Here is an 11,305-nt window from a genome sequence, read left to right as displayed (position 1 = left end):
CCTCTTTTTTTTTTTTTTTTTTTTTTTTTTTTTTTTTTTTTTTTTTTTTTTTTTTTTTTTTTTTTTTTTTTTTTTTTTTTTTTTTTTTTTTTTTTTTTTTTTTTTTTTTTTTTTTTTTTTTTTTTTTTTTTTTTTTTTTTTTTTTTTTTTTTTTTTTTTTTTTTTTTTTTTTTTTTTTTTTTTTTTTTTCCTTTTTATTTCTGCAGGGATTTTATAAATTTGAAGAGCAAAGCAGGGTTGAGAGTGAGTGCCCGGCTCTGAATACACACTCACGAGCATCATGCATGCAGGTACTGGATGACACAGGAGGTGGAGCACAGGTCCCCTTTCTAATGAGCATGTTTCTATGATGTTATGTTGACAAATAAACTTGCCCTATAGTGTCTTTAAGAAATTGAATATTAAGTGTATTTAAGGTACAAAACAGCAATGTTGTTTTCCAAAACTGCATGGATGTGTTCTTGCCCTGATAGCTTCTGACACCACAGTTCTATGCAGATCAAACTTGCATTTTGAAAAATTATGTGAGAAGGCTGTGGTAATTCATCCTCAGTAATCACTCTTTTATTTTTTTTTTATTTTTTTTAAACTAAATTTTTTTTTATTCCTTCCCAGAAACAGTAACAAGACGTTAGGTATGGGCTGTAACTGTTAATTCCTTTCTTGCCCTCACTTCCAGTCAGTATAATTTGTTCTGATCACACTTTCCGAAGCCAATACAAAAATCCCATATACTACTATTTCTACCATCACTATTATGCATTGATTTTCTAGATCTCTGTTATTTAAGCTCTTTTTTTTATTATGAGCAAAAAGGAAATAGTCAGTCCTGCAGGACTGTTGGAAACACCTGGGTAGGTGCTTCAGAGGGGTGTTTCTGCTGACCATCTAGGAGCTTACGGAGGAACATTCCAGCCCAGTCCGAAATAAAATATGTCTTGTACCACCTAAAATCATCTCTGAGCTGCCCTTGGGTGATGCTTCCTGGGAGGGTGTATGAGGGATGTGGATCCAGTGGATTCTGCTGTCAGTGGTGGGCAGCCTGTCACCCCACAAGCAGCAGGTCTTTGCTCCCTCTCCTTCCCTGCAGGTGTCAGGGGCTCGGCATTTCTGTCTGTGGGCAGGTTTTGGTCCCACAGAGGGAAGAGGTGCAACGTGGGCGGGCAGGGCTGCCGGTGGGAGAGGGAGTCATGTCGTCAGCACTGCTCCTTCTACGGGCAGCTTCCTCCTCTGCTGTTCCTGGGAAGGAGCAGCGTGTCCGTGGGCAGGTAGTGCAGGGTAGCTGCTGGTGGGAGGAGTGGGTTAGACCATGAAGCCTCAGCTTTGCCATGACCTGAGTGTCCTGGCTGGATGGCAGGAGTCATTTCTGAGGGATTGCAGAACTGCGCCGGCACCTTGGGCTCGTGATGCAGAGCCCTGTGTGGCTGAAGGGCTTTGCCAGGCCTCTGTATCCTGGTGATTTTGATGACCGGTCTGCTTTTCTTTGTCCGCCTTTTCTGCTGCAGATGGATGATGTGATCGATGACATAATTAGTCTGGAGTCAAGTTACAATGAAGAAATCCTCGGCTTGGTGGACCCAGCCCTGCAAATGGCAAATACGGTACAACGGTCCTTTCCTTCCGGTTTCCCCGTTAAGTCTAATCATCTTTCCTTCAGAGAAAGCAGAACTGCAGCATGGCTATTTTTCTTTGCAATTAAGTGGTTATTGCATTGTTCTGTAGAGTGTAATTTATTTTTTTCTTTGAAGGGCTCAAGGTATTCAGTTGGCAGTGAAAAACACTAATTTAAAAACACAGGTCGAGGGAATACCAAGGACAGTTTTACTTTTCTTATTTCCAAGTCATGTTAGTAGTGAGAGGATTACAACAGAGGAGTAAACTGTGCCACCGAGAGCAGCTCATTCCCATTGGTATTAAAGATTGCCATGGACTTTATACTTGTCTTCAGAAAGGAAGGAACCTCTGGCATCCCAGGTTCCTGTATCTTGTCATATTCAAGTAAGAAATTGTGTGCTATGTGTTGGCATCCCTGTCCAGAGATACTCTAGTTTAGCAGTTATCTCTGACATCACAGCTTTATCTCAGCCTGGTATCAGTTGGAGAGAAGTCCCCAGCTAGACAACAGCAAAGGTGTTACAGAATTTAGGAGTGGAGGGGAATTATAAAACGCAGTCTTAAACAAAAAGGGAAGGAATAAAGGAATTTAAAAACCAAACAAGTCTGGGCACATGGGAAACCTGTGACAAAAGTGAAGAACTCAGGGGTGTGGACGGTTCTGAGCAAGGCAAGGCACAGGTTACCTCCAAGTGGCTGTTTCGGTTTGGTTCATGTTGCTTTGAGAATTAATATAATCACATTTCTGGCATAATCTGATTTTGATCTTCTGTGGAGGGTAGCTCCAGTGAATTTTTTGCCTTAGGCTTAAGTGCTGTTAGATCTGGCCGAGTAGATGTCTGCCAGTGCTGGCGTCTGTTTCTTTTTTATCTGGTGCCAAAATTTACAGCTTACCACATAGCATTGATTTTGTAGCACAGGTTTACATTTGCTGACAGTAGTCGTCTGATGTCATGTTAACCTAGTCCTGTGCTCCCACAGATTCCCACAGCCCTCTCAGACGTGGTGCATGACGCAGGAAGCGGCCCACCAGCTTCCCTCTCTAAATAGTGCCCTTTGAGTACATGGAGAAATAGCTGCAGAGTCCTGCCAGAAAGAATAAATTTTCCTTTAGTCTAAGATTCAAAGTGCAGCTGTCCTGGAATTTGAGAGAAAAACTCAATGAACTTTGAAAAAGATGGATTTCAAGACACTTCATCTATTTTTTTATACTTTTTTTTTTTTTTAAATTGAGGGATGAGGTTCTTCTGGAGTCCTTGCTCTGAAGTTCCTTTGGAGTGAGACCTGTTAAATTGGAAGGGATCTGTATAGCTTCGTGCTTTTCTTCCGTTCTTATTTCACAGGGACCCCAGCAGTGGCTTTTTGCTTCCAGGCAGGGACAGAATGGTACTCTGCACTCTTCTGGTGCAAGGAGTCCCTGTAGTTAATGTTCAGGGTAATCTGCATCCCTCCTGCTTGCTGCGTGACAAGAAGGCTTGTAACGGCTGCCCAATCCACATATACTGTGGAATTTCAGAATTAGCCCACTCTGTGTGGTGAAGTCTGGAAAATAAGGATATAAAACAGTAGAATTAATATTTCTTTACTAATACATTTAAATTGCTGCAGAAAAAAAAAGCGTTTTTCAGTCTCTGATTTAACCTGATACCAGTCCTGAAGAGATGGGAATTGACCCATGTTTCTCAACAATTGGCTTGGGGAAAAAAAAAAGAACCTGATGTAATGGACACTATTTTTGGGGACAGGATTTAACTCCTAAAACACACACAACATTTTACTAATGAGGAATTAATGTCTATAGACTGAGCTAAGTAGAGGTGGGAGAAATTAAGAGAGGAAATGGTCTCTAAAGAGGCACAACCTATAAATAGCTGTGCTGAGACTCTGACAAAGGCAGCTGTTGTTCCATAACCAACAAAGAACAAAAGGACCAGTTTGTTACAGTTGGTAACAGTACTTAATTGATAAGCAAAATCGGAGATTTCTGTGCAGAGCAAGCTAAGGGAAGTTTCCAAGTGCCTTGAACTGAAAATGGCTCATTGCAGTCAACTGCTTGTGGAAGTGTTTGTAAACTTGGGGATTGGACCACCAGTTAACTGGCTTTGCTTCTGTGGTGGAAAGTGCCACAAAATGGTCTGTAGTTTGTAGAGAGGGTTTTCTTTGTAGATGTGACCTAATAATTGAATTGCTAAGTCCTGTGTAAAGTACTCTTGTATGCCAAGTGGAGATGACAACTAATTCACCCAACTAATCAATTCTAGCCAGAGCCTGACATGGAAAGCTTTGTATGGGCAGCCCCACTTTTAAATGTGGCTTTCCCATGGAATTAAACTCCAGAAGTAGAGAGGAGTTTTATTTCAGGGACTACTGCTGAGCATGTGCTTGCAGGTAAGGGAACAGCACAATACACTGTAGGCTACACGAGCTGGGGAACAGGATCCATTCCAGTGTGAACTGATACCTCAGGAACAGCCTTGCTGATCGCACAGCTGATGTCTCAGGGCTTTTGGACAGAATGTGGGTGCTTGTTTTGTTGGAGTAGTGGAGGAGAAATGAAAGCCTGAGACTGCCATGAATGTACACTCTGATGAATCTGCAGTCATGATTACCATATTTGAAGTTTCTGTTATATAAAAGCTGTCATTAAAAAAAAAAAACAAAACCAGATGCAAAGCAATAGGACTGTTGAAATTTGTTCTACTTGGTGTGTTTGTGCAACTTGGTAAAGCCAAGGGCTTGAAATATGAAATCTCAAAAATTAGGGCATTTTAGACTGTACTATTTCAATGAAGATAACATTCTAAGCCTGGCATAAGCCATTCTTCCTTGATTTACTTTTTGGAAGAGTAAAGGTGTATGATCTGACTGATGCTGCATTTAAATTTCTATTTAGCCAGAAGTAGCTAAGAAAAGCCTTAAGGAACATCATATTTAGGTTGGAAACATGATAGAATTTGGAGAAGACAGGGAAGGAGCCTCCTTAGCTCCAGAAAATTCCATATCTTTCTCAAAGGGACTTCATTATGAAATGCCTGTGGAAATTTTGAGATTTTTCCCATCTCCTTTTACTTGGGGATAGTGATGAAAGGCTTGACTGTCTTAGAGCTGAAAAGTTTGCAAACAATGTGTAATTTTTTTCAGTTTCTTTCACAAGGAAGAATTTGAAATCAATGCCAGGTGTCACTGCAAGGGCATTTACCCCCTCTTGGTTTTTTTTTTTTCTTTTTTTTGCCTTGTTTCAGCCCAGTGGCTGCTTTTGTGTGTTTACAGCACTACTGACTTGTCCATCTCAAATCAGTGCCCTCAGCATGGGGTTCCTCTCCCCTTTCCAGTTCCCTAAACTTTGCACTAATCATTGTTGGTTTTACCTTAGTCAACTGATTTTATTCCTCTGGGAACACAGTTTATAATTGTGAACAGAGGATGTACCTCGATTTTGACTTATCTTTAAGTGCCAGTATTTTGTGAGGTGGCCCGGAGTGTTGCGTGCACTTTGTTTTCACATGAGAGTAATAATGTAAGTTAGTCCCTAAGATGTGACTTGTGGGATCCTGGAAAAGAGGCCTCTCAGAGGCTCATACTCTGCATGGACTGTGCCTGTAGGAAGATGTCACACCTGAAGCTCTGGAGTTCAGATGCTGGGAAAAGTCAAAGAAAGAAGCTGATCAGTCTCTTTGCCTATGGATCACTGATTTAGATGGACACTGTTGGCATCTCCCTCTAATTTCCCTGATAACAAGCAGCTTCTGTCTTGCAGTACGGAAAGCAGCTTGGTGACTCTAACTGTTCTACATGCTTTGAGATGCTCGTTTTTGGTTTTCTAACAAAAAAAAAATCTTTTTTTCTTTTTTCTCCCCCTAAATTCCCTGAACTTCCTAATTAGATTTCACATGTCTGGTTATGAACTTCAAGTCCTTGGGCTACAAACAAGGTCTTTGTGCTCTCCCCATGCTTAGGAGCATGAATAGAACGAGCACATCCAAGTCAGAAGGGTGTGTGACGCTGTCCCTGTGACGGTGTCATGGATGCATTTGGGGGGCCCAAAGAGACAAGGGTCAGCCTTGTAGAGAGCAGTGAGTGGTTCACCCTGACACTGATGTGGGTAGGGTAGGTCACGACTGGGACAGCTGTGACCTGAGCAGCATTATTAGAATTTCCTTTCTTTTTTTTTTTTTTTTTTTTTTTTTTTTTTTTTTTTTTTTTTTTTTTTTAATGCATTAGAGAACTAAGGGCAGGGCGAGGAATTGTAACACTGAATCTTAGTGAGAATTCAGTTACATTTTTAACTCTGTCACTTAGAGATTGAGTTGGGGAACTTTGGTTTTGTTGTTGGCCACTGTCTGTTCAGTAAATTTGTCAGCATGGCCTCTAGCTGGTGGTACTTCACATATCAACTTCCATTTATCTGCTTCCACATGGCAAAGAAATTTTCTTAAGTCTCAGTCTGGCAAGGACCATCAGTAGGAGTTTAATACTCCAGGCTGTGACTCACTGCATTGTATTCAACAGCATTATTTACACGGGTGTAAAGTTAATACTTACTTTAATCTCTGCAGGATCAGTGTCTTGGGGGGATTGGTTTTCTTTGCAGCAGTAATGATAAGAAGTCTTGCCACTCAGATAAGATATCAAAGTGTTTTATACCCATCCTTTCAAAAACAAACAAGAGATGGGTAAAATAGTCCACTCAGGATAAATGTAAGCTTCTTTAGATGCATTTAAATTTAAAGGGATAGCTTTGGTAGGTCTTGTTGGAATACTGTATAAGTCTGCTTGCTTAAACATACCTAAATAAGCTTTGCAGAGTGAACAAGTAATTGGGGAAACTTAATATAAAAATAATCTTCCTCCTACTGGGGCATGTTCTTGTTATGTAAGGCAAAAAACAAAATAAACCGAAATGTTTTCTGTGTAGGTAGCTTTCAAATCACATGAAAAATGTGATTAATTAATACAGTGTTCTTCCTCAAGCATGTGACAACTTGCAAAGTACTTCACTCGCATATTCCCTGGAAAAGGGGGGGCTTTCTCCCAGAGAGCTCTTAGGCTCTTTCAGATGTGAGAGAAGTGTTGGGGGTACCGATGGAATAGCTTTAAGTGAAAAATAAGGAGCCACAATTAATATAATCGGGATTTTACCTCTTCTACGTATCTTCCATCTGCGTGTTTTTGAGATGTTTTATTCCTCATCCCTGTGCATATCTGTGACTTTTGCTGACATTCTTACACACTGTTTGCACATGGAAAAGAGCACAGATTTCTCAGCAGATCCTGACTCCGTTCTTCTGTACAAAGGCATTCATAAGGGCAAACCAAGTGATCCTTTTCCTTGTTTATCTTTTGCAGTTGCCCGTGTCTGGCAATTTGATTGACCTTTATGGCAACCAAAGCATGCCTCCTCCAGGACTAAACATCAGCAACTCATGTCCAGCTAATCTTCCTAATATAAAAAGGGAGCTCACAGGTAAATACGTCTAAAATTCCACCTTGGAGTAGTAGTGTAATTGTTTTGAATTCAGGTGATACTGGACATAATTTCTGAGAAGGAATACATGGTTGAATAGTTACTTTTTGCTTTGCAGACCACTTTTTTAGCAGATGTATCAGCCTGCCATGCAGTTGTGTTCATGTGTGGGCACGTGTGTGTTCACTGTCACAAGTTAAGATAAAAGTCCTCAGTTGTTACAGTCACACCTGCTCGTTGAAAATGCATCCCAGGAAGCTTCCATGCACCTCTTCCAGAGCTGTTTTCTAGTTTAGGCTTATTATTTGCTTTGTCAACACTAAACTTTACCAACTTCACATTGGGATTCTCTGTGGGTTTCATGTTGAGGAATGATACAAATTAGAGGACTTACTCTAGCAGGAGAGAGCTGTAATGATCAAATAACCCGTTATAATACAAAATCTGGACATGCAGATCCTATAAAATGTAAAATTAGGCACTGATGGGGGCCTGGAACTCGATGATATTTAAGGTCCCATCCCTCCCAAACCATTCTATGATTCCATGAATATGCCTCACTAAATTAAGATGAAAATGAAGTATTCCTTAAATTTCTTGTTATGCCAGTTCCTCTAGCAGTGCTCTAAACAAGCTGTGGGAGGCAGGGGGAGGAGAGGAGAACATTAAAAGCCTCTTTCTCTCAAGCACATGTGTATAGAAGGGAGATAGTTTGAAGCAAATAATAAGGAGTTTCATATTCTCAAGCACATTATATTTTGCTTCACTTGAAAGGATATAACCTCACATAGGGTACATATACAAGGTAAATTTGTCTCCAGGCTGAACTAATGGAGATCCATTCTAGAATTGATGGCAAAATCATCTCAATACCCAGAATTGGCCATTCTTAAGCCCAGCAGGGAGTCACTGACTGTATGCAGTAGGTTCCAGGCCTGGTTTCTTTCTTGTCTGTGGTCTTTCTGGGTTTCATTTGTGAGAACTCATAGGCTGACTCAGTTGCAAAGCAGGTTCTGGGCAGGAATTAGCTTAAGTAGAGCAGTTTTAATAGACCAGGAGTCAGCTTCTCAGGAGGAAATGCCACATCTCTGAGCCAGTGTGTATTTGCATTTATATGACTGCACAGAATTTGAGCTCAGCACCAAAAGAAGACACACAGAGTCCAAATTACAGGCAGTTTCGTTGCCCAAAGTATAGAAAGTTCAAGGAGCTTTAGAGTACAAACTGAAGACCCAACTTGGATGTGCAGGCTGGTGGATTCTCTGCAGGTGGTTGTGTAAGACCTCAGACCAGGAAAGCAGAAAGAGGAGAAATAGTGAGTAGTGTTATGGAAGTCCTTGATGCATCAACACAGAACTGAACTAAGTTATATGTTTATATGCTACACTCACCTGTACACACAATTTAGGTGAGTGCTTTTTCTGATCAAAATACATGCTAGCTGATTCAGGAGAGGTTCAGGAATTAAATTCAAATTTAACAGCAGTCACTTTGACACTGATTTGCCCAAACCTTTGTGCACAAAGCTCTATTGATGGTGCTTTCTGACAGCCAGTGATTTTAAAATCAGAATGTTATTGCAGGCAGGAGTCTGTTGGTTCTCCTTTTCCTGATTTTGTTGCTGGAGCTAGGCTGGAGAGAGTTGCAATATTTAAATCTAGCATTTGGCAGAAACTTTTCTTAATCCTACTGTATAAATACCAAAACGCTGAAGAACTCCCCCAAAATCCAGTCTGTTATCTCAGCATCTGATGTTGGTGATAGTTGTGGGTTCTCAGCTCTCCCAGGAATGTGGTTTCTATTAGTTTTGGCCTCACAAACCTCATATCTGTTTAATAAGGCAGTGTCAGATTAAGCCCAGATTTCATTAAGACATCCAATGATCTTTCCAGCTTTTTTGGGGATCCTTGGGGAACCTGGCATAGAAAAGGATATGTCCTGTTGTAGTGCATGTAATATTGGGGTACCTCTGTATTCTAAGCAATGAAGTAGTAAACTTCCAGCACTCCAGGGGAAACCCTTAGCACCTGTTAGTTTGAATTGGATGGGACACAATCCATATTCATTAGAAATAAAATAATACAGGAAAGAAACTTCTTGGAGGCAGTGAGGGGTTGTTTCCATAATGGAATGTGTGATAATACATGACAGACTCATTCCTTCTCTCTGGCTTACTGTGAAACGACATAGTGCCTTGCTGGTTTGGGGATTTAAAAGCAACAGGGCAAGGATTAATGACCTCAACTTTAAAAAAAAAAAAAAAAAAAGTGGTAGAACAAACATTAAAATACTTCAAGTTGCTTGAGAAACGTAAGATCAAATGAGAACTGTAAATAACAGATTTAGTTACGTTCTTGCCCAAACCGTTGCAAGCTGAAGTTAATAATTATATGACACTTGCAGAATATGATAGCAATAGTAATATAATAATAAATAATAATAAATGTGTGGAGTACGGTTAAGAGCAGTCCTGAGTTGAGGAGACAAATTCTGTGTGGCACAGCCGTCATTAGTTTTCTTTTTGCTTTTCCTGAAGCAAACCCCTTTGTTTTCCAGCTTTGTTGCTATGGAGGCTGTTGAATTTTTCATCTTTTTTTTTTTCCTATATAATAGGAACAGTTAGCGCAGCTGGAAAATAACAGTCATAGTGTGTCACTTAAGTTATCCCTTTAGTGCTGTGGTGATGTGTGTGCACGTGCCACAGGAGGCCATATCCTTAATTCCAGCGAGCAGAGGCTCTGACTCGTGCCTGCTTCACGTCCTGCGCTGGTGGCAATGCCCTAAGCATGCTGTTCCTCTGGTTCAGCTCCCGGGGGACACGTGTGCCAAGGCAGGAGAAGGTGCGTTGGATTTCGGCAGCTTGTTGTCCTCAAATACCTTGCTGAGTCAGGGCCTCCGTGGGAAACATTCCCGTCGTGGAAGTCAGCCTGGGAAGTGTGGGAAGAGATGCTCTGCAGGAGCAGAGGTGAAGCTCAAATACCCAGCGCTGTGTTTTGGCATTCACAGGCCCTTCTCGCTCCTTGGAATGGGTGTAGTAATTGGTGTGACAAATACCGACCAGGCTTCCCGTGCAGATGTTTCACAGACTGAAGCGTTGTGTTTTGAGTTATTTTTAATTCTAATTGCTTCATTCACATGCACAGCATGTATTTTTCCCACAGAGTCGGAAGCAAGGGCGTTGGCTAAGGAGAGGCAAAAGAAAGACAACCACAACTTGAGTAAGTTTTTGGTTCTTCACATTTTGCAACAATTCTTGGAGTGATTTTGGGCATTAAGTGTTCAAATACTGATGATTTAAATCTCAGTGAGACACTGCATGTACTATATAGTATTAGTTGTGTTATGCCCGCAGATCAAATATCTCAAATTCTTGTGAAATGTGTGCTTAAATGTACTATTGAGTTTTAACTCTATTCTTATTTTTTTCAATAAGCCAAGCGTATGAGTGGTTGTTATCAGTGGAATTGCTGTGAGCAACATGTGACCCAATTGCTTTTAACAAATCCACCTTGCACCATTTACTTTTCAAATTTTAATTTATTTTAAAAATTAAATATGTGGTCAAGTTGTGACTTTAAAGGTCAGTGTTCATCCTCAGTGTGGCAGTTTTATAGATTTCATTCCTGAAGGGAACTCGTATGTCCGGGTTGGAAAAAAAACCCACCACATTTTAGAATATGAGAGCAAAATAAATGCTGGATTTTAAGCTTCAGGCGGACATTTCAAAGGTGCTGAAAGCAACCTTTGATAAAATACTTTGTGTGTTGTAATTAGGTGTGAATATCACTTGTAACACTTGTGCTGTTTTTTCCCAAAGTTGAACGAAGAAGAAGATTTAATATTAATGATCGTATAAAAGAACTGGGCACCTTGATACCCAAGTCAAATGACCCGTAAGTATAACGTGCCCGGGGAGACTGTGGGAGGAAGAGGTTAAAAGAAAATAATCCTAGTGGACAACAAGAATTTAAAAAAAAAAAAAAAAAAAAAAAAAATCCTGTTTTCTTGTTGCTCTTGACACTCTACGACTGTAGAAGTCCTTTCAGGTTCCGTTATATTTTTTTTAAGGTTGGTTTGGGGTTTATTTTTCCCCTTTAGGACCCTGCTTATGTTTATAATAATTTGATGATTTTTGTCACAAAGCTGAGGTTGGTGCTGGGAGTGACTGACGGCCTTACCAGAGGCAGAACTGTGAGGATGGGAAACCATAATCTGGGCTCACTGCTT

The 11,305-nt window shown here is 40.5% G+C and overlaps 1 protein-coding gene across 5 annotated transcripts in view; it reads left to right on the top strand.

The window, feature by feature from the left end:
- Positions 1 to 11,046, top strand: part of MITF (melanocyte inducing transcription factor) — a 94,749-nt gene extending 83,703 nt beyond the window's left edge. For 3 of the 5 annotated variants that reach the window (XM_027895129.1, XM_027895131.1, XM_027895128.1), the window contains 5 exons: positions 207 to 290; positions 1,506 to 1,601; positions 6,961 to 7,078; positions 10,240 to 10,296; positions 10,896 to 11,042. In XM_027895129.1, the coding sequence (XP_027750930.1) occupies positions 207 to 290; positions 1,506 to 1,601; positions 6,961 to 7,078; positions 10,240 to 10,296; positions 10,896 to 10,975 (435 nt within the window). In that variant the 3' untranslated portion in view covers positions 10,976 to 11,042. Of the gene's footprint in view, positions 1 to 206; positions 291 to 1,505; positions 1,602 to 6,960; positions 7,079 to 10,239; positions 10,297 to 10,895 lie in introns of all 5 variants that reach the window. The other 2 variants (XM_027895133.1, XM_027895132.1) reach the window with 2 other exon arrangements.
- Positions 11,047 to 11,305: the final 259 nt, after the last annotated feature.

This window comes from Empidonax traillii, unplaced genomic scaffold (assembly GCF_003031625.1).
Source record: "Empidonax traillii isolate 1590-97213 ecotype Southwest subspecies unplaced genomic scaffold, ASM303162v1 scaffold450:size721730, whole genome shotgun sequence".
NCBI lineage: Eukaryota > Metazoa > Chordata > Aves > Passeriformes > Tyrannidae > Empidonax > Empidonax traillii.
This window is presented reverse-complemented; position numbering and strand designations above follow the sequence as displayed.